Source organism: Pangasianodon hypophthalmus, chromosome 24, assembly GCF_027358585.1.
Source record: "Pangasianodon hypophthalmus isolate fPanHyp1 chromosome 24, fPanHyp1.pri, whole genome shotgun sequence".
Classification (NCBI taxonomy): Eukaryota; Metazoa; Chordata; class Actinopteri; order Siluriformes; family Pangasiidae; genus Pangasianodon; species Pangasianodon hypophthalmus.
This window is the reverse complement of record NC_069733.1, coordinates 18,997,151-19,021,082: the sequence shown is the minus strand read 5'-3', so window position 1 is coordinate 19,021,082 and position 23,932 is coordinate 18,997,151. Positions and strand designations below refer to the sequence as shown.

Below are 23,932 nucleotides of genomic sequence, written 5' to 3'. Positions count from 1 at the left end.
ATAGATACAGATTACACAATGTCCAAATGTCAAGCGTCAGGTAAGTTTGGTTTAACTTAAAGCCTTTGCATGGGGTTCTGCTGAATTCTTGCTTCTCTAGAATAAAAAAAAAAACATCTAAAATAGTGCATTTAATGCTAGGGAGGATAACTAACTTATTGCTTAAATGTTTGAAAAATGAATAGTGAATACACGTTTTCCTACATACGATACATTTCCTAGCTTCCCTAAGGGGTCCGTTAAAATAGATATATAGCGACTTCAGCGAATAATAACCTGATGTTCTTCTCCGTCATGTGTACCAGCTTGTATCGTCCCCTTATTGTCCCAAATCGTATAATCGTTACTCAAGCACCGTTAGAATGACTGTACATTTCTCTTTTGTTGTTTGTTTCCTTTTCTTCGTTTTATGCAAGCAAAAGGGAGACTGAAGTTAAAGACTGACTTCCAGTTGAGATGGTGAACTTCTACAGCACCACTTGGTTCTTTCCCTGAGGTGTTTCCCCCCCTTCCTTATTCAATGGTATGTTCCAGAGTTAGTGAGTGGATCTGTAGGACGGTACGTGTTATAGGGACTCGTGAGGGTTTGCCAGTCCAAGCTGGATGAGAGGTTGACTCTTTAGGACTTCCCTCGGATTTTAGACTCGGTAAGGAAGGACGGAGGTTTGACCCGGAAGAGCGGGACGCCGGCCCGCTTGTTCCGGAAGAAGTCCGTAGACGGGGTGCTGAACGGGCCGTCTCCGGATCCTCCGTCAGGCTCTGTGCGAGAGATAGAGAAGGGGAACTGCTGAAAAACGGGTCTGAGTTCAACCTCCAAACATGGAAGAAAACAACCGAACTAACTCCGAACCCTCTGAACTGGAATTCTACCAAAAAAATCACACTTTCACCACATACAGTGCAGGACATGGATCACATGGACAGTGACGTCTTAAGACTTACCGCTTCCTAAAGTACTTAAATTAGCACTTTTAAAAAAAACAACTTTGTATTGTCTGAGCGCTTGCTCCTATATCACCTCCCCGACAGAGGTTTTGGACTGATGATGTGCTTAGTTTGTGACGTAGTGAACCAGCATCAGAAAGTATTTACTGATAGAAACTGGATAAGCGCGTCTGCCAAACGCCGTAAACGTAAATGTCTTTGTGACTATCCTTTTTATCCAAGTCAAGTCAAGAGGCTTTATTGTCATTTCAACCATATACAGCTAGTTAGTACACAACAACGTTCTACAAAACAACGTTCCTCCAGGACCATGGTGTTCCATCAAACCACACCGAACTACAAGAGACTACACATCTCTATACAGTCCAACTGTACCAATCAATCAACAACTTTTCCCTACAAGGAGGCGGTCCTTCCTGCTTATGAATTAATTCATACAGTACTGTGCAAAAGTCTTGGCACCCCCCCTCCCCCCCTTTTTTTAAGTACAAACTTTGTTATAGATGTTTATTTTCTGACTTATTGATTCAGTACAAAAACATTTTAGATTCCAAACATTAGTTTTCCAGAAACAAAATGAAATGCTACAGAAAAATGTTTGTATGTCAGTAAAGAAAGCAGCAGATTCCATAAGAGACACTTTTCAGATAAAAACATAATGAAGGCTGCTGGGTTTCGCTGCAGAAATAAGAAGCGAGTCGACAGTCAAAGTCTCCAGAAGAACTGTGGCTGCTTCTGCAAGATGCTCAGTAACACTTCCAGCTCATTTCCTTATAAAACTGCACACACTGCACCTCAGATACTGCTTTATTTATTTAAAGTGAAGGATCGTCACATTAAATACTGACTTTGTGTCATTTATTACTGTTTACTGCTCTTTATAGTGTTTTTTTAATGTAGAAACGTTTAATTTCATTATTTTTGAAGGCGTCTTTACTCTACAGCGTTTCTTTGCACGTGCCTGAGACTTTTGCACAGAACTGTAAATGAAATTGAACTGAAACGGAAACAAGCCCAGTGTACGTTGGAGTTACTGACCTAAACCTATATCGTAAGGAAGCATTGGAAAGAAAACTTTTTGCTTCCATCTTTTCCGATGATTTACAGTCATTCCCTTTTCAGCTCTTTTTTCTCTCTGTTGAAGTTAATAAGACAAAATCGCAGCTTGATCTGAGAAACCGCAAAGAAGCGTAAACTCCTCTGTCCTGAAGACGTCGGAAAACTTAAAGTTACAGCTTCACCTCTGACTGTTACAAAGCGCTGACACTGGAGACTCCTTCCATCAATGTAGTAAACATCTCCTTACAAAGAACTTCACCATTCCAACGATTACACACGTTTTAAATAGTTAATACAGAGCGTTCTTTGTACACGTCCCTGTGAATGAACTGTTGCTATAGAAACGATAACGTATCAGAACGAGTGCATTAATATAAACCTGCGCTACTGTCAGAGCTGCTGTTCTAGAAAACTAATCAACACCTTCTGACCAATCAGAAATCAGAATTCAACAGGGCTGTAGTGTAATTACTTTTACGTTAGTAATAGTATGTTCACTTGAGAAAGCGTTCACTCTGGTTGTCGGGATTTGCGTCTGTGCTGAGTTCTCTCCGCTTGTTTTCGGATCGGCTGAGATGGATGTTAATACCGGGTCGGAACCGGGTCTAGGGACTGGATCGGAAAGCAGCGTTTGAGAATTCTGACATGTCACTGTCCAGTTACTTACCGTCTGCACTGTAGAGTGTCAAACTTCTATATAGTTTTTTTTTAAAAACATAAATCTAAAAGGAAAGGAAGATGCTTGGGTCCATTTCTGTGGACCAGAACCTTCTTGTAGCTCACATAATCTACACTTTATGCTTAATGGCTATATGACTGCAGTTGTTTCCTGAGTTGTTTACCAGCCCAGCAGAGGGCAGCACATTGCAGATTGCATGGTTACCTGGCCAGACGATCGCCTCCAGCAGCTGCACCCTGCGAGCCAGCAGCTCCAGGTCAGCCTGCAAGTCCTGCAACATCTTCAAACTAACGTCCTACCAAAGATCAAGAGCAGTGAGGTTCCTGCATCAGGTTACCAGGGTGCTGCAGGGGGCGGGGCTCTGTTCCCTGAGTGCCTGTCCGTCACATTGTTTCCCACCACCCATGATCTTATCTGACCCCCTGACCTCTGACCTTTTGCCCTGCCTACTCACCGTGGATACCGATCATAGTCTCGAGGATTAAAACCCTCTCGGCTAAGATCTTCAGGGCCTCACGGATTTGGTGTATGCCGTCCCCCTGTGGAGACAGATACAGCCGTCAAGTTATGGGAGCAGCAGCCAAACCAAGCGCTTGCCACGATGCAAAGACGTTCAAGTCGTTTAGTTATTCAATATTAGAAGTTAAAAGGGTTAAACATACGATTCAAGACTTTAAAAAAAAAAACATCTGCCCCCGTAATTACCCCCGTCCCTTTATCTCTATCTCGGGTTGTCTTTGGTTTTCTTCTTCAGGCCATGCTGTAAGGTTAAAAACACACACACACACAAGCATGCAGGTAACAGGCCAGGCCACAGCCACCTTGGATTTTTTTTAGTCTGGATCATGCAGTAAACATAAACAAACATACGGAGTCAAATACAAAGTTTGAGATGAACAACTCATTACGATCCAAAGAAATGTGTTGGAGTTCGTTTCAAGCTGATTCGAAGCAACAGATTTCACTAATTTCTTCTGCTGACATTTTTCTGGCCCTGAAATGAGCCACAAGGCATACGTTACTGCTTCATCAGAGGAGGGGAGGTCGGGGCAGCTCGGGACGACGGTGAACGCTTGCATAAAAGTCTCTTTTAAAGTCTTTTTAAAAAACACAGAATGCTAAATTAATATCCATCATCATTAACCTCCTCTAGTCAACTTCTGGCTGAAGATGTTCTTACACCAAACCTACTGGTTTTTTTTTTTTCCAGCACAAATTTATTATTATGAACTCATTTTTTTCTTCTGCTATTTTTTAGTGCTGCCATTTTAGATATTAATTAATTAATTACTAATAATCCTAATAATTGTGTTAAATACTGCTGAATATACAGACCTGTTTAATCAATTAGTTACATGTGAAAACTACATTTATTATTGATTATTACTCACTAAAATACATCCATAATACTTCACACAGGACCTGGATAAGCCGTGTCACTCCATAACACTGTTTTGCTTTAGTGAATTTGTAATGAAAAAAAAAAAAAATATATATATATATATATATATATATATATTCGTGTGTCGAACTTCACTGAGATGAACTCAGTATGAAACGAAATGAAATGAAGTGCAGAAGGAGGTGTTTGTCGAAAGTGTTTGGATACACACAGTTATGACGTATTAAAGTTGGTCATATTACGATTAGCTAACTAGCTACAGATTGTTTTCACACTGAAGCCTCTCACAGCAGACGGAAAATAAAGCCATGACATTATCTGCAGCATTAATCTGAACTGCTCATTTGAGTTTTGTTGTAGTTATAGTCGCTTTGTAGTCATGTGGTTTTTGTTATACTCTAGATTTAATTGACAAAATGTTTAGTCGCCTAAAACATAACAATTTTTGTCAATGAAAACTAAAGATTTATGTTTTTCCTCTCATTAAATTTCTCCAAAGTGTTGTTTTTCAGTTCTCCAACTCCCAATGCAAGAATTTCCTAGGTTTTAATTCCTTCTTAAATGGATGTTTTTGGACTGACTTTATACTATAAGTGTAATATTCACTAATTTATATTCTTTATAACCCTCGAGATGGTGATATTTTCTAAACAGTGCAAACATAAGGACAGACCATTATTAGCTTGGGCTATGATTTCAGACTGGATCATTCATTTTTATCACGGCTATTGTCAGATTTCTACGGCTCTGACGGACAGCCGTTACAGAATTCAGCAAATATTTTGTAGGATGTGAAGCTCACGCTAGTCGAGGAGGTTATTGATGACTCGGTCATGAACTTAGCACATGGCTATGTACAAATTAGTGTATGTGAGGTAAAGGAGGTGATTCGCCGGAGCCAAAGAAAACAATTCTCATGTAATGAGAGGATCGCTTATCGTTCCTGGCTCGCGCTGGAAAAAAATTCAGTGGGAAAACAATGGAGTGATACACAGGGAATAGTCTGTGTGTGTGTGTGTGTGTGTGTGTGTGTGTGGAGAAATAAATGATGTGTACGTCTCATGAAGCGAGAGAGATGTTGCAAATTACAGCCAGTAAATCATCAGTGTATTATGATTAATGCCGAGTCTGTGGATTTTGTTCTACAGTATCTCTAGGCGTCGTATTACAAACCAGAACCAGGTCCAAAAGTAATTATCTCTGAAACGTCGGCCGCTAAAAGTCCGTTGTGTAAATAAACCGGTGACGGTGTGAGCTGTGAGCGAGCGGAGGAGTCGCCCGAGCAGACAGGTCATTCCTTTAACCGGAAATCCTCTGTGGCTGTTAAAGCGGAGCTCAGAGCGTCAGACAGGAGAGCAGCAGGCAGACAGGAAGTTCACAAGCAGCATAATGAGATGGGGCCATGCAGCAGCAATGCATTGTGGGAAAATGGAGGATAGCTGTATCCACTCACGATCTCCCCCCCAAACCATCAACCAAATCCCAACACAGCAGCGCTGATCCATCACACACTGCCATTACTCACAATCGCTAAAGCACACAGAACTCTGGGATACACACAACGCACACACACACACACACACACACGCTAATTCACACATCTGTATTGGTGTAGAACAAATATCACCACATTAAAGGAATACTCCAGAATTTTTTAACCTCGTCTCTGTCCACTGTATCTGTAGTGCATGTGCGATTAGCTTTCATTAGCTTTCTCTTGCTTGGAACAATTCGGATTAGATTTCACTCACCAGATTAGATTTCCCCCACTAGGTTAGAATTTGCTTGCTAGGTTAGATTAGATTGCACCCACTAGGTTAGAATTTGCTTGCTAGGTTAGATTAGATTGCACCCACTAGGTTAGATTCTGCTTGGTAGGTTAGGTTAGATTTCACTCGCCAGGTTTGATTTTACCCTCTAGGTGAGATTAGATTTCACTCTCTAGATTAGATTAGATTTCACTCACTAAATTCGATTTCACATGGTAGATTAGATTTCACTCTCTAGATTAGATTAGATTTCACTCACTAAGTTAGATTCGATTTCACTCACTAGGTTAGATTTCACATGGTATATTAGATTAGATTTCACTTCCTAGATTAGATTAGATTTCACTCACTAAGTTAGGTTCGATTTCACTCACTAGGCTAGATTTCACATGGTATATTAGATTAGATTTCACTTCCTAGATGAGATTAGATTTCACTCTCTAGATTAGATTAGATTTCACTCACTAACTTAGATTCAATTTCATTCACTAGGTTAGATTTCACATGGTATATTAGATTAGATTTAATTTTCTAGGTTAGATTAGATTTCACCCCCAAGGTAGGATAAGCTTTCCCGTGGTAGTTTAGATTCGCTAGGTTTGATTTTATTCTGTAGGTTAGATTAGACTTCACTCGCTAGGTTTGATTTTATTCTGTAGGTTAGATTAGACTTCACTCGCTAGGTTTGATTTTATTCTGTAGGTTAGATTAGACTTCACTCGCTAGTTTTGATTTTATTCTGTAGGTTAGATTAGACTTCACTCGCTAGGTTTGATTTTATTCTTTAGGTTAGATTAGACTTCACTCGCTAGTTTTGATTTTATTCTTTAGGTTAGATTAGACTTCACTCGCTAGTTTTGATTTTATTCTTTAGGTTAGATTAGACTTCACTCGGTAGGTTTGATTTTATTCTTTAGGTTAGATTAGACTTCACTCGGTAGGTTTGATTTTATTCTGTAGGTTAGATTAGACTTCACTCGCTAGGTTTGATTTTATTCTTTAGGTTAGATTAGACTTCACTCGCTAGTTTTGATTTTATTCTTTAGGTTAGATTAGACTTCACTCGCTAGGTTTGATTTTATTCTTTAGGTTAGATTAGACTTCACTCGGTAGGTTTGGAAAGTTAAATAAAACTAAAACGTCTAGAAGAACAGTTGTGGTGAGACTTTCGCGTATGTCTCATCATCACATCTTTATTGTTCCAGTGTAACGGCTGTAGTTTTAAAGATTTCTTCAGAGGAGTCGATAACTAGCATTAAACAGGTTTCGCTAAATTCTGGAGTTCTCCTTTAACCTCCATAATGAATGGACTTCAGTGGTTGAGTTTAACGTGCTAATTCGTCTGTGTTGTGTGTGTTGTGCGTATGCCGAGACTGGAGGCTCAGACGGTGAGTGTGAGTCAGGAGGTGGGAGTAGGAGGGTCAGACGTGAACACTCAGTGAGACAGCACCCCGCCACCAACACAAACAACAAACAACAAACAAACAAAAACAACACACAACCGGAGCGGTAAAAGTTGCCCATGTACGCTGACTCGCTAAAACGTTACTATCACACCGAACATCACGTCATCGCAGCTGAGTCACTGATCAGACCCATCTGCGACTGTCCTAATGGGCGTGGCCTAATATATAACCCGGCGGCCGAGACTCTCAAACTCTTACCTTCACTTGCTAGGTTAGATTGGATTCCACACACTAGCCAAATTAGATTTCACTTGCTAGGTTAGATTAGCTTTCATTCATTGGTCAGATTTTACTCATTAGGCTTGATTTGTCGTGCTAGATTAGATTAGATTTCACTAAGTAGATTAGATTAGATTTCACTCACTAGGTTAAATTAGATTTCACTCACTAGGTTAGATTAGATTTCTCTTGCTAGTTTAGATTAGATTTGACTTGCTATTTTAGATTAGATTTCTCTTGCTTTTTTAGATTACATTTCTCTTATTTGTCCTGATTTCTCTTCCTAGGTGAAATTAGCAGTCACTTTCTAGATTAGATTAGGTTTCATCTGCTAGGTTAGATTAGATTTCACTTGCTAGGTTTGATTACATTTCACTCATTAGGCTTGATTTGTCTTGCTAGGTTAGAGTAGTTTTCATTTACTAGGTTAGATTAGAATTCATTACTAGGATATATTAGTTTTCTCTCATCATGTTAGATTAGATTTCACTTGCTAGGTTAGATTAGCTTTCTTTTGCTAGGTTAGATTAGATTTCACTCACTAGGTAAAAGATACATTTCTCTTGCTAGACTAGATTAGATTTCATTTGCTAGGCTAGATTAAACTCACTAGGTTGGATTAGATTTCACTTGTTAGTTTAGATAGAATTTTACTCACTAGGCTTGATTTGTATTGCTAAATTAGATTAGATTTCATTTGCTAGGTTAGATTAGATTTAACTTGCTAAGTTACATAAGATTTCACTTGCTAGGTTAGATTAGATTTTACTGTGTAGGTTAGCTTTCGTTTGCTGGGTCACTCATTGTAACGTAAACCGATTTATTTCAAAGATCTGTTGGAGGGAGGATCGAGATAGGCTTTGTGATTGGTCAAAATGAAGCTTACACAAGCACTGCCCATGACTAGCTCCGCCCACTTTACATCTGAAAGGAAGCTGATGTTTATTCAGACTTCCACATTCACCTAAAGAGAGAGCGTCAGGTTGAAGTTCCATGTGGCTTCATGTTTCAGATCAACGTACTTGGGCAACTCAGTACCAACATCGTATTCACACTCCGATGTGACCATCACAGCAAAAATGAGCACAAACAAACCCAACACCACGTACAGGAAGTGAGCAACAGGGAAGCAGCATCCTGTCAGTGCAACTTCCATCTGAAATACACTTCGTTCATCAGATTTCTCTCCGAATGTAGAGATAAACTCAGACGGAAAGTGCACTGAGGGATAAAGCGTGATGTTAACATCCGTCACTGTGAACAGGACTGGAGGCAGGATCAACAAAAACAACATCAGCAGTGTGAAAAAAAACCGCAAAATATCTGATTAGGAAAAAAAGAAAGTGTTACAGCAGAGACACGCGTCCTGTACGAACATTACAACATTCTAACACACGCCTGGTGTCGCTGCTGCACATCTCCACTGGCTCCTGCTCTCCTGTAGGGGTCAAAGGTTACAGTGTGTGTGTGTTTGTGTGTGTGTGTGTGGAACAGGGACAGCAGTGAAACCGTCCCAAACACGCTTACCGGAAGGCCTTTCTCCCCCGGTTCACCCTTCGGTCCCGGCTCACCCTACAGAGAAACAGCCTTCTGTCACCACCGCTGTCTAATGATAACTCTAATAATCATCAGAACTTTTAGAAAGAAAAAAAGGAAAGAAAAGAAAAAAAGAAAGAAAGAAACAGGAAATTTAAAATATTGAGGAAGAAACAAGACATGGAAAGAAAAGAAAGGAAAACGAGGAAGGAATATAAGATGGAAAAAGAAAGAAAGAAAGAACAAATAAAAGAAAAAAGGAAGAAAGAAAAGAAATGAAGAGAAAAGAAAAGAAAGAAGGAAGGAAAAATAAAAAAATAAATAGGTTTGGGAGAGAGCAGTGAGAGAGAAAAAGAAAGAAAAAAGAAGAAAAACAACTAAGAAAAAAGAAAGAAAGAAATTTGAAGAGAGAAGGAAACAAAGGAAGAAAAAAGTAAAAATATTGAAATATTGAAAATGGTAAAAGAACAAAATAAACAAAAAAAAGAATTGATGGAGGTGAGGAAGGTGACGGAGGTAACGGAGGTGAGGAAGGTGACAGAAGTGAGGGAGGTGATGGAGGTGATGGAGGTGAGGAAGGTGACGGAGGTGAGGAAGGTGACGGAGGTGACAGAGGTGACGGAGGTGACGGAGGTGACAGAAATGAGGGAGGTGATGGAGGTGATGGAGGTGACGGAGGTGACAGAAATGAGGGAGGTGATGGAGGTGATGGAGGTGACGGAGGTGACAGAAATGAGGGAGGTGATGGAGGTGAAGGAGGTGACGGAGGTGACAGAAATGAGGGAGGTGATGGAGGTGAAGGAGGTGAGGAAGGTGAGGAAGGTGACAGAAGTGAAGGAGGTGATGGAGGTGACAGAGGTGATGGAGGTGACAGAAATGAGGGAGGTGATGGAGGTGACAGAAGTGAGGGAGGTGATGGAGGTGACAGAAATGAGGGAGGTGATGGAGGTGATGGAGGTGACGGAGGTGACAGAAATGAGGGAGGTGATGGAGGTGATGGAGGTGACGGAGGTGACAGAAATGAGGGAGGTGATGGAGGTGAAGGAGGTGACGGAGGTGACAGAAATGAGGGAGGTGATGGAGGTGAAGGAGGTGAGGAAGGTGAGGAAGGTGACAGAAGTGAAGGAGGTGATGGAGGTGACAGAGGTGATGGAGGTGACAGAAATGAGGGAGGTGATGGAGGTGACAGAAGTGAGGGAGGTGATGGAGGTGACAGAAATGAGGGAGGTGACAGAAATGAGGGAGGTGATGGAGGTGAGGAAGGTGATGGGGGTGACAGAAGTGAGGGAGGTGACGGAGGTGAGGGAGGTGAAGGAGGTGACGGAGGTGACGGAAGTGAGGGAGGTGAGGGAGGTGAGGGAGGTGAGAGAAATGAGGGAGGTGATGGAGGTGACGGAGGTGATGCAGGCGGCCATCTTACCGGCTCTCCTTTGAAGCCCCTCTCTCCTGGATATCCCAGAGGTCCCTGCAGGGTGAGAGGGTGGTGTTAGAGTGAGGAGGGGAGATGAAGGTAAAGCAGGTGGTGTTTATGCGTTTAATGTTGTAGATATCGCACTCACTCTCTCTCCTCGCTCTCCCTTCGGTCCCGTGGGTCCCGGTACACCGGGGGAACCTGGCTTTCCCTGAGAGAGAGAAAAAATATACAGACACATTAACACAACACACACACACACACACACACACACACACACACACACACACAGTCTCAGGTCCATGAAGAAAATCCCCAGTTCCTTTGTTCAGTGTGTGTATCACTGTGGTGTGTGAAGGTGTGTGTTAGCTCACACTTTGTCCGATAGGGCCTGGGGGTCCGGCTGGGCCTCGGGCTCCTGGGGGTCCTACACAAAGCGAGACAGGACGCGTGTTAGACGTTTGTGTAACAGTAACACTCTCTGATCTCAACTACAACAACTTTTTTTTTTTTTGCATTGCGACACTTCTCCTCTTCCTGGTGCTCTGATCTACCCATCATGCCTAGCTACAAAATCACACACACTAGCTAGCTAATAATAACAACAGAATTTTATGGCTAAACACCCAAAATAAGTGTGTAGCATTTAATATAGAACACAAGAGGCATTTTACACGCTTGTAACACAGCTAGTGTGGACTGAACGCGCCGCTCGCTCAGATCAGGAAGCATCATGGAGTTTTTCAGACATTTCTGTAGTTTTTCAGACTATAAACAAACCCTCCATTTCACTGAGGTCTTGGATTTATATTTGTTTGCAGTCCAGTTCAGTTTTTATTGAATTAGATTATCATACAGTCAGCTACACGTGCTGAAAAACGTTATAATACTATAATACTAAATAATATAATAATAATAATATAATAGCTATTTGATGCAGAGGTATTTTTTATCAACTGTTAATCCTAGGTATCGAAATTTAGCAAAAATAGACGTAAGACCTGCGTGAAATGAAAGTATTAACTTTAAATGAATGATAATAATAAGAAGAATACATATTAATAATAATTTTATTATTAATTATTATAATACTACAACGAAAAATCCTTTTTTTTTTCTCCCTCCCACGAACAATCTGACTCAGCGACTCCAAACCCCAGAGCAGAATCAGGCTACTAATAAAACATAATGAAATACAATCCTGTTCATGATTTTCTCCCAGAGCGAGCTCTTGGCCTTTACAAGATAAAGATATGATAATAAATCACCAAACAGATTTCATAACGTAATTTTACAGCCATGAGATACACGTTAGCGGACAAACAGATAAGTTCTAAAACGCATGAGATGTCAGACACGGCGTTTATAAAATGATACAAAACTCTCAGCGTGATCCAAACGGGACTCCAGGCGAGCGAGCGCTGAATTACGGCCCGGTCACTGAGGTCACGATGATTTTATTCGCTAATAAAACTGACGCTTGACTTATTACTGACTCCTACTGACTGCTATGGTGATAAAATGCCGAGCGCGTCTCAGAGGAACGCAGCACAGCTGGAAACTCACAGGAGAGAGGCGATGCTAAACCCCCCCTTATTCTTAATCAACGTTTAAGTGCTTTTCTTTTCTCAGCATGAAACTTGCCTCAACTTCTCTTAATTAATATACATTTTATTTTTAATAAGATATTGATGTAACACATCAACTGTTGAGATAAATTTCTCCTAAAAGAAGTGTAGTGAAAAACCTGGACACTGATTCATACAGACCCATGAGGACGTCTTGGATCAAGATTAAGCACAAACTCTGATACGCAATTAGAAATAAATTCGTACTTAATAATAAAACTGACTTGTTCCAAGAAACCAAGACATTGTTTCAATATCACTGCTAAAATTCAAATACAGTTTTGGAAATAAATTAATAACATTTCAAGAAATAAAGTATTAGACTCTGATATTATATTATTGAGATTATGAGAATAAAATCACAATATTTTGAATATATTCTCCATATAATGTGATTTTATTTTCAAAACATACCACTTTTTTTTTTATCTTAATGTCATAATCTAAACTTTCTCAAAATGTTACTAATTTATTTTTTTATAATTAAAATGCACAGTTGTGAAAATAAATTAGTAACAGTTTGAGAAATACAGCTGTGGATTCTGATATCATGAGAATTAAGCCCCAATATGTTGAGAAAAAAGTATTTAGTACAAAGTTTATAATAAAAAAAAAAGTTACTATAAAAAAGTGGTAATAATCTGAGAGTATTTAAAGAATAAAGTCAAGAATAAAATCGGAATAATTGAAGAATAAAGTTGAGAATAAAACAATATTTTTTTTAGAATAAAGCTGAGAATAAAATCATAATATTTCAAAAATAAAGTACAAAAGAAATAATCTCTTTTGAGAATATAGTTGAGAATAAATTTGTAATATTTCAAGAATAAAGTCAAGCATAAATCATAATACATTAAGAATAAAATGGAGAATAAAACTGGAATATTTCAGGAATATAACTGAGGATAAAATCATAATATTTTAGCTATAAATTTATAAGTTAAAATAATAAAGTGGTAATATTTTGAGAATAAAAATGTATTATGTAAGGAATAAAACACAACAGAGCGTGGTGTTACAGGAAAAGAACGCAGGCCGGGGTGGTGTGATGCGGCACAACGCACAAGCCGAGTGCCGCTACCCCTCTGAAGTGGATTAATTTAGTATAACTGCGCAGTCTGGAGTGTGTTATTCCGCTTACATCACAGCAATTTACCAATAATTATAATGTTTAATTTATTAATGAATGACACTTCACACATTTTAATGGTTTATATTCAGATTTAATGTAGCGGAACATCCGAGGAAACCAGAAAGTGTAAACTCCTCTGTCTCGAGCACTTTCCTGTGCTGATAAACTTCGCAAAAGCACCGTGACTGTTACAAAACGCTGACAATTAAACAAAAACATCACCACGTCAATCATTCTGTTTTATTTTGTTAAGCAACACGTTCTTCTGTTTATTATTAGTGTTAGATTATGTGGAGCGTCTGCCGTACAAGTCTCTGTGAACGAACTGTTACTATGGAAACGATAACGCATTAGAAGGAATGCATTAATATAAACCTGTCGTTTATGTTACAGCCGGAACTACTGTCCGAGCCGCACCGTTACACAGATACTGACCAATCAGATTCAAGAATTAAACCGACTGTGGTATAATCTGAAAACAACATCTCAAAGTTACAAGATAAAAGTGGATCTATAAGTTCAGGTACACTCTGAGAATCACCTCTAGCAGATGTGAGGGGTTGAACAATCTCATACCTCATCGTTCTACTACTCTGAGGTGTAACGGTTTATTTCTGCTATATAGCGTGCTTGAATTTGGCTGATTTTCACTTCGTTTAGGAACACATCCCTGTGCTGAGGATTTTTCTGTCCTCTATGGATGCCATGGTGTTTATTTATCATTAGTGTGATGTATATCTATCGGAGAGGACGGGGTCATGAGAACGAGATCCATACAGGGTTTTCATTACTGTTTATTTTCTCCATTCATTGCAAAAATAGTTGATGGAGTTGTTCATGTTCTGCCCAGGGAACTTCTCTTCCCTGGAACGGTCCTAAGGACTCAGGAAGAACAAATAAACCTCTAAATCAGCTGGTCTCAAAGTCAGCCAGTCGTAACAGCTCCAAACCTAAACGCTGGCTGATTGTCAGTAATCAAATCTGAAGTTTAAGTATGAGCGATGTCTAATGTCTCAATCAGAAATGCTCTTTTTACACCTTTTGCTTTAGGACATGTTTTTGTTAAATATTACATCACATACTTTTTGTTTTTACAAATGGCCTAATTCAGGGAAGGTCAGTGTGTCAAACATTTGACACAGTCTGCATTAAATAATTAAAACATTTAAAGCAAACTAGCAAACAGATATTTGTAGCAATTGAAAGAACTTTACGAAAAAATTTTTATAAGATCACCAAACCTCAGACATCAGACGGTGCCAATACTTTTGTCTTAGTGAAACTATAGAGAAAGCTGAGTACAAACTTTGCCACTCAGCTTTAAAACAGAACACATTTCTGTGGCTGAATCTCAAAATAGTGCCCTGTGTAGGGTGTACGACAGCATTATGTCATGTTATACCCTATGTAGGGAGCATGTCTAGTGAACGGGGATTTGAAGATGGTGGATTTTACGTCCAAAAATGGAGACAAATCCCAACGATATGACAACATCACTGCGGGTAAGTGAACAAAACAAGTCTCGTTTCGAGTTTATTATGAAATTGTGAATTTCCTCTAAAAGCGGTCAGAAAAAGAATTGCATTATAATCACACGGATGAAAAAGTTTAGTTGTGATTTGAGCAACTTGATGAAACCTTCACGTTCATCACCGTTTCCTAGCAACTGGAAAGCGAACATTTTCATCCGAGTTTTCACTTTCAATCTTGAAACAGTCTCATTCTATTGAAGCATTTATTTCTGCAATGAAGCAAAATTATCTGTCAAAAGAAAAAGAAAATTTAAAGCTGGAAATGATTAAAAATGTCTAGAAATAGGTTTAATAATCTTGTCTTTAGTTTAGTTTAATCTTATAATAAGAATTACTAGATACATTTGACTTTATTTCAGATACTTTCGCTTGCTAAGATGTCATTTTTGCAGTGTAGGAACATCTCAGAACATCATTTAAACCGTACGCTGTAGAGATCAGGAGTATATTTGTTTAAAATTTTAAACGTCTTTGACAATTTAATTTTAAAATTAGTCGTGTATCTGTCCTTCCTGCGCTGTGAGCTGCTTTACTGCGGTGAGACTCGGGTTAGAAGCTGCAGTGACGGGAGATTATTTAAAGGTTTGAGAGAATATGGTATGTTTTGATAAATTACGCACAGCCTCATGAAGCTCGTCATTGACGGTAGTCGTGATTTCAGCGTACAGCTTTGCCGGGAGAAGCAGAACCCCGGCTACAGACGCGTCCGCACTCTTCGGGGAATGACAGCGTGTCTTAAACGTAAGGGCGAGCCGTTTATCAAGTGAACCAGGCTGGATCTGCTGTCCTTCATCACGAGGGCATGAACATCTGGCTCTCCTCTGTTCTACAGTAAAAAAAAAAAACCCACCCGAACGCAGACGTCGACTCGCGCTGGATATGATTTACTCTGATAGTCACGTGAGATTCGAACAGCTGGTATCCAGCAAAACAAATTACTCAGTGATTTGATTTGTATTGCTTTAGCTCTTGGCACAAATTCCGCTGCGTGATGTGCGGCTCCGTTACTGCGGCGCATGAAACTTTAGAAGGTATAATATGTGTGCTTAGTACACATCATGGAAACACACACACACACACACGTGATGCATGGGAAAGAAATGCTGCGCTGTGTATCCTGACTCTTGTAATCAGATGAGGCCTCGTTCTCCCCCTACAGCGTGTGTGTTTAATTATATATAAAAATTCTAACTTTTACTGCAAAACTTTGACTACGCAAAAACAGTATCCTGTCATCGATCCTGGACTCTGTCTCTGGAACCGTACTAGAGCGACAAAGCAACGTTCTTCCTAAAGATCTTCCCTCGGTTGGTGTTTCGATGATGGAGGTGATTGTGAAGGTCTTCAGCATGTGATTTACGTTATTTTCATCCTCATCAAAACTATTCACTGACCCTCGTGCCCTATGAATGGAGGCGGAGTCACCCAGGAAGAGACCACGCCCATCACGTCAGGGATGGAAAATAACTAATTGCACGTTGTTACTGTACTTAAGTTCTGTTTTGGAAGATTTGTACTAATACTCGAGCAGAGAAAACACAACACACTGCGTAGGGTGTACAGCACTATTCCCTTTGGTTCTACCCTACGTAGTGAGCGCGTGTAGTGAACAGGCAGATTTTACATGGAAGATCGAGCAAAATATCAGCTATATGACAACTAAATAAATAAAGTGAACATGAAACCCTTTATGATTTATGCTAAAAGTGATGTTTCCTCTAAAAGAGGTCAAAAAAAGGAGGTTAGGAAGGAGAGAGCACTTTCCTAACTCTACAGAAGAGAACTTTGCAGTACTGAACGCTAAAAAAAGATGTTCTAGCCAGAGACACTTCTACAATCAGGACTTTTCTACAATCAGGTAATAAATCAGTGAGGTGCATAGTTTTTTTTTTTTTTTTTAGCTGCTTCTGACCTAAAATAATTCCCTAAAGATGAATAAAAGTGTCAGTTACACACAGGAATAGCACACGATTAACTGCAAACTGGATATTTTTATGTCTTTATGGTGTAGCGAGGAATTTCCTCGATGAGCACAAAACATCCTGGATCAAACTGAGTTTACTGGTAAAGTAGAACTCATCATTGATCATTTTAAAATTTAAAAATAGATCAGTGACGTGTGATCAGTGATTGAATTTAAAAATCGATCTTGTTCATGCAGGTTACGGTATTCTGCTCTTCATCATGCTAGAATGCAGATTACCATATTTGCTTGTTTTTCATTGCTGTGGTTTGTTACTATAAATGTATAAAAGTGTAAATGTGACTGATGTGTGTGTGTACAGTTGTGTGTGTGTGTGAGTGTGTGTGTGTGTGTGTAACAGAACTGACCTGTGGGCCCCGGAGGTCCCTGAGGTCCCTGAGCAGGAACCAGTCGAGGGTCGGGGAAACTGTTGGACAGCAGCAGGTTTTTCTTCTCACCTGTAAACACACACACACACACACACACACACACACACACAGCGTGAGTGTTAGAGATCAGCACCAGTCACTGCTGACCTCAGATCAGTGTTTCAGCTCGTCTCTCAGTGTGAGTGAGGTCTGAACCTGAAGCCCAGGATCAGGAAGTCATTAGATCGGGGTGTCATTACTGCCTCTGTCCTGTAGGTGGAGCTGCTCTGACGCGAAACACTCGCATCATTGAGTCTTTTAGGCTCAAGAAACAACAGCACAGGTCCAAGAGTTCAATTTAATTCGAATTAATTAATTAAAAACGCAATACAAATATTTAAAAAAAAAAAACCTTCTTGGCTTTCAGATTCAGCATTAACACACACACACACACACACACACACACACACACACTAAACAGTTATTTAAGATATTTAATTACACATTTAATAAATCTAATTACATGTAATTGTGAATGCTTTGTAATTTGTATGTAATTTTTTTTCACTCAGCTTCATTATTTAAAAAATCGATGGAGTTGTTTTAGACAATTATTGCGCGTATTTTCAGACTTGGAACAATGATCATGGTACTGATTTTAGGTTTCAGGGATTTGTTTCTACTCAGATCTCCTGAACTAATCTGTGTTTTCACCGTTATATTTGGGAACGTCGGTCTCTTCAGGCTCCTAAAACAGCAGACAGTGAGCGTAATCACGAACATCATTTCAGGCTTGTTCTGTGGTCAAAATCTCAAGTTTAATAGAAACACGCATCTTTTTTTTTATAGATTTGAGTTTCAGTAGCTCTGAAAGTGTATGACATACAACTCTAAAATCATCTGTGACGACTGCAGCTAAGGGGCAGTAATAAATGTACAACCTCACCTCCCTCACCCCCATCACCTTCTTCACCCCCATCACCTTCTTCACCCCCATCACCTCCCTCACCCCCATCACCTCCCTCATCCCCATCACCTTCCTCACCCCCATCACCTCCCTCACCTCTAACACCTTCATCACCTCCCTCACCCCCATCACCTCCCTCACCTCTAACACCTTCATCACCTCCCTCACCCCCATCACCTCCCTCACCTCTAACACCTTCATCACCTCCCTCACCCCCATCACCTACCTCACCTCTAACACCTTCATCACCTCCCTCATCCCCATCACCTCCCTCACCTCTAACACCTTCATCACCTCCCTCATCCCCATCACCTCCCTCACCCCCATCACCTTCCTCACCTCTAACACCTTCATCACCTTCCTCACCCCCATCACCTTCCTCACCCCCATCACCTTCTTCACCCCCATCGCCTTCCTCACCTCTAACACCTTCATCACCTCCCTCACCCCCATCACCTCCCTCACCTCTAACACCTTCATCACCTCCCTCATCCCCATCACCTACCTCACCCCCATCACCTTCTTCACCCCCATCACCTCCTTCACCCCCATCACCTTCTTCACCCCCATCACCTCCCTCACCCCCATCACCTTCTTCACCTTCCTCACCCCCATCACTTTCTTCACCCCCATCACCTTCTTCACCTTCCTCACCCCCATCACCTTCTTCACCCCCATCACCTCCCTCACCCCCATCACCTTCTTCACCTTCCTCACCCCCATCACCTTCTTCACCCCCATCACCTTCTTCACCTTCCTCACCCCCATCACCTTCTTCACCCCCATCACCTCCATCACCCCATCACCTCCATCACCCCCATCACCTCCCTCGCTTTCCTCACCCCATCGCCTTCCTCACCCCATCACCTCTCTCACCCCCATCATGCTGGGGGCAGTCGTGGCCTAATGGTTAGAGACTTGGACTTGCAACCCGAAGGTGAACCTGAAGGTCGTGGGTTTGAGTCTCGGGTCCTGCAGGGATTGTAGGTGGGGGGAGTGAATGACCAGCGCTCTCTCCCACCCTCAATACCACGACTGAGGTGAGACCCTTGCGCAAGGCACCGAACCCCCAACTGCTCCCTGGGCGCCGCAGCAAAAAAGGCTGCCCACTGCTCCGGGTGTGTGTTCACGGTGTGTGTGTGTGTGTTCACTACTGTGTGTGTGCACTTGGATGGGTTAAATGCAGAGCACAAATTCCTAGTATGGGTCACCATACTTGGCCACAAGTCACATCACTATCACTATCACCTTCCTCACCTCTAACACCTTCCTCACCTCTTTCACCTCCATTACCTCCTTCACCTCTCTCATCTCAGTCACTTCCGTTCTTTTCCTTCTTTCAATATTTCAATATTTTTACTTTTTCTTCCTCTGTTTCCTTCTTTCTTTAATTTTCTTTCTTCCTTTCTTATCTTCTTTTTTCTTTCTTTTTCTGTCTCATATTCCTTCCTCTTTTTCTTTTTCCTTTTTTTTTCTTTTCTTTAACCTAAAACCTTTGGATTTTGGACACTTTTCCATTTGAATGTTAATGCGTCATTACTGCCACCTAGCTTGCACCTTTACAGTTTACTCTGTATACCAAAGTTAACTGTTTTTTATTATCAATTTAATTAAAAAAATTAATATAAGTATTGTATTACATCCGAAATCCAGATGTTGTGCATTATTATCGCCAACCTGGTGCAACCCTTACATGTTACTTTTCGTTTAAGTGATGAGGTACTGAGCCCTTTTTTTCTCGTTTTCATTCGAATGTGTCCCTTTGAACACGATCCCTAACTACTGTCCCTGACATCCAACATCATGTTCAAATTAATCCCAGTCAAAATATCAGAGTCTCAGCGCTGGTGCGTAGGGACAGAGAGAGATCTTAACGGATGTGATTCCATTAACTCGCGACGACACTGTCAGACATTTGATTATTGAACTGATGAGAGAAAATAAGCTTAAATTGCAAAAAAATACAAAATTGCTAAAAATTTTCCGGATTACCTGAGTTCACCCGGGGTATGTGAACACACTTCCAGAAACGGTGATACACACACACACACACACACACGCACATGCATCATGACTCCACCCTGCTGTTTCAGTCCCCGCACATCTGGAAGTGGTTTAGTGACATCAGCGTCAGATGTCAGACAGACAGGTCTGTATTCCCCCAGCATGAGGCTGTAGTGTCTAGCCTGTCTCACCCCCCGCTGTCTCTCCCTGCGTCTCGTCTCTCTATCCGTCCCTCAGCCACACTCCGCGACCTGAACCTTTATCTCATCTTCTATAAGCTCATCCTCTAGAAACCTTCAGGTCATCAGAAACTCAAAACACATCATCACTTCTCATGGACTGAGCTTAGCTTTTATTTTATTCATCAACCTTATCTTCATCTTCCTGTCTCGCTGAATCTCCTGCTGAACCTCACGCCATCCGCACTGATGAGTTCTCCTCATGACGATGATGATGATGATGATGGTGATAGATGTGGAGCTACAGGACCAACTACAGAGTCTGATCTCATTTCCTCCTGTGGGCAGTACTACACTGTGCTGGTGGTCTGTGTGTGTGTGTGTGTGTGTGTGTGTTCATATGGGGAACAGTAATCCATCTGGATCTACATTACAACCCCGTTGATCCTCACACCTCCGATTACAGCTGATTATAAACATGTAAGAAATCTGTTCAGCCTCCAAAGATCTGACACGTCAGAGAGAGACAGCAGATTTTCACTTTACAGAACGTAAAAAATAATCACAGCACCAACTATTATTATTATTATTATTATTATTATTATTATTATTATTATTGTTATTATTCAGAAACGGCACGCTTTATCACGTTTATACTGTATAAGAAGGAAGTACACGCAAAATGTACAAAAAAAGAAACGACAGATGGAAAAAGAAAGAAAGAGAAAGAAAGAAGTACACCTGCAAGGAGGAGGAAGAGAAAAAAAGGAGGAAGAAGAGGAGGGTGAGGAGGAGAAGGAAAAAGAGGAAGAGCAGAAGAGGAGGAGGAGAAGTGGAGAAGAAGAGGAAAAGGAAGAGGATGAAGTAGAAGAGGAGGAGAAGAGGAAGAAGAGGAGGACAAGAAGCTGAGGAAGAAGAAGGAGGAGTAAAAGAGCAGATGTAAATGAAGAAAGGAAGAGGAGGTGAAGAGAAGGAAGAGGAGGTGAAGAGAAGGAGGAAGAAGAGGAGGAGGAGGAAGGAAGAAAAATAGTAACAAAACCAAGACAGTTGAGCACTGGTGCCTGGATCCCTAAAGAATGACAAAGAACAGGAGAAAGAAAACGATACAAAAAGAAAGAATGAAAGAGAGAGAGAGGAAGAAAGAAATGTAGGAGGATGTAGTATGTGTAAATATGTGTGAGAAGGGAATAATAATCCACTGTTAAAGACATCGTGAGGCATGGAAGTGAGTCGACGTTGATTAGACGTGATTAGATGTGATTAGACGTGATTAGACGTGAGTGCTGTCTTACTGTCTTCTGAGCCAGAGGCCGGGGGTCCGGGAGGTCCGGGCGGTCCCGGAGGTCCAGGTAAACCCCTCTCTCCTGGAAGCCCCGGTGGTCCCCGAGGACCTGCAGAGGAGAGGAGAGGAGAGGAGAGGAGAGGAGAGGAGAGGAGAGGAACGGTTAACATCACGCTGAGCTTCACCTGCACCAGAGCTTCATTACTGAGACATCCTGTAGTAATGAGGAGAGCAGACAGACAGGAAGCAGAGAGACCACCTCTCCTTACCACCCCTCCCCTGTCTCACTCTATCTGTCTGTCTGTCTCTCTGTCTGTCTGTCTGTCTGTCTGTCTGTCTCTCTCTCTCTCTCTCTCTCTGTCTGTGCCTTTTTCTCATGAGTACACAATTATAAGGTGCTGTTCTTCTCACAGAGGCCAGGAGAAACATGAGAAACTTCACTGTGTCCTTTATCCTCGCTTATCTCCTCACCACAGGAGAGAGAGAGAGAGAGAGAGAGAGAGAGAGAGAAGGGCAGAGTAAACAGGTAAAAAGCAGAAAAAAAGGAGGAGAGGAGAAGAAAAAATCTGACAAAGTGCAAGACAGAGGGAGAGACAGAAACAAAGAGAAAAGTGAAGGGATGGAGAGAGAGAGAGCAGAAAGGAAAAGTGAGAGAGAGAAGAGAGGAACAATACTACGGATGATAGAAAAAGAAAAAAAATGGACAGAAAAAAGAAAGAAAATGACAAAAACAAATGCACAGAAAAATGAGAGAAAAAAGAAAGAGGGAGAAAAGGGATAGAGTAGAGGAATAAAAATATCCACAATGACCCTGAAGTAGAAGACTCAGTGCTTCAAGTTCTGGAAAGAACGAGAAAAAAAATGCATTAAAGAAAGATAAGTGAAGAAGAAAATGAAATAGAGAATTAAAATGCTAATAACAGACTGTTCTGCTCATCAAAAAGACTAAGAAAGAGGAGAAGAGAAAAGCAGGGGACAGATAAAAGACAGAAAATAAGAAAGAAGCGGAGAGAAAAAGAGGAAAAAACAGAGAAAGAAGAAAAGAAAAGAAAAGAAAAGAAAGGAGAGAGAACAGTTTTGATATCTGACAGTTTTCATAACTAGAGAGAGAAAGAAAGAGAGAAAGTGTGCGTGTGTGTGCGCGTGTGTGCGCGTGTGTGTGCGCATGTGTGTGCGTGTGTGTGTGTGCATGTGTGCGTGTGTGTGTGTGTGTGCGTGTGTGTGATGACTGTGTGCTTGGCTCTTACAGGAAAAAGTAAAATAAACTGTGCTAACGTCTGAGCACATTAGCGGGTAATAAACTAAACAACCAGTACATATGTGTGTGTGTGCGTGTGTGTGTGTGCGCGTGTGTGTGCGCGTGTGTGTGCGCGTGTGTGTGCGCGTGTGTGTGCGTGTGTATGAACAGCTGTTTGTACTGATGGTTGGGACGGAATAAAAGAACAGGACAGAGAGAACGAGAGAAGTAGATAATGAGAAAACATGTTCACTCGTTCTTTCCCTGTCAGTCATTTGTTTCCTCTCACTCGTCCTTTTCCGCTCACTCGTTCGTTTCCTGTCAGTCGTTCTTTTACTGTCAGTCATTCTTTCCCTGTCAGTCATTTGTTTCCTCTCACTCGTCCTTTTCCGCTCACTCGTTCGTTTCCTGTCAGTCGTTCTTTTACTGTCAGTCATTCTTTCCCTGTCACTCATTCGTTTCCTCTCACTCGTTCTTTCCCTCTCACTCGTTCTTTTCCTGTCACTCATTCTTTCTACTGTCAGTTGTTCTTTCCCTCTCACTTGTTCTTTTCCTCTCACTCATTCTTTTCCTCAGTCATTCTTTTTTCCTCTCATTCTTTTCCTCTCACTCATTCTTTCTACTGTCAGTTGTTCTTTTCCTCTCACTTGTTCTTTTCCTCTCACTCATCTTTCCCTCTCAGCTGTTCTTTTCCTCTCACTCGTTCTTTTCCTGTCACTCGTTCTTTTCCTGTCACTCATTCTTTTCCTGTCACTCATTCTTTTCCTGTCACTCATTCGTTTCCTCTCACTTGTTCTTTTCCTCTCACTCGTTCTTTCTACTGTCAGTTGTTCTTTCCCTCTCACTTGTTCTTTTCCTCTCACTCATTCTTTTCCTGTCACTCATTCTTTTCCTCAGTCGCTCTTTTTCTCTCGTTCTTTTCCTGTCAGTTGTTTTACTCCTGTCACTGGTTCCTGTTGTTCCTCTCGGTTCTCCTCCGCGTGACATCACTGTTTACACTCTGAGACTGAGCTCACACTGAGTCACACATCAGCACTGAGGTCAGTCTGAAGCTTTACTGCTGACGGATAAACGAACACAAACGCACACCGAGCCAGAACACGGCGAGTCGCCAAACTACAACTACACAACAACAAAAGTACAAATAATAAACC

General features: G+C 41.1%; 1 protein-coding gene across 2 annotated transcripts in view; it reads right to left on the bottom strand.

Moving 5' to 3' along the window:
- Positions 1-92: 92 nt before the first annotated feature.
- The window catches only part of emid1 (EMI domain containing 1), a 93,741-nt gene continuing 69,901 nt past the window's right edge, over positions 93-23,932 (bottom strand). The window contains exons 9-16 of one of the 2 annotated variants that reach the window (XM_026931305.3): positions 21,552-21,650; positions 17,110-17,199; positions 10,861-10,913; positions 10,635-10,697; positions 10,496-10,540; positions 9,067-9,111; positions 2,888-2,978; positions 93-759 (exon numbers count right to left, since the gene is read on the bottom strand). In XM_026931305.3, the coding sequence (XP_026787106.3) occupies positions 620-759; positions 2,888-2,978; positions 9,067-9,111; positions 10,496-10,540; positions 10,635-10,697; positions 10,861-10,913; positions 17,110-17,199; positions 21,552-21,650 (626 nt within the window). In that variant the 3' untranslated portion in view covers positions 93-619. Of the gene's footprint in view, positions 760-2,887; positions 2,979-3,137; positions 3,223-9,066; positions 9,112-10,495; positions 10,541-10,634; positions 10,698-10,860; positions 10,914-17,109; positions 17,200-21,551; positions 21,651-23,932 lie in introns of both variants that reach the window. The other variant, XM_026931307.3, reaches the window with a different exon arrangement.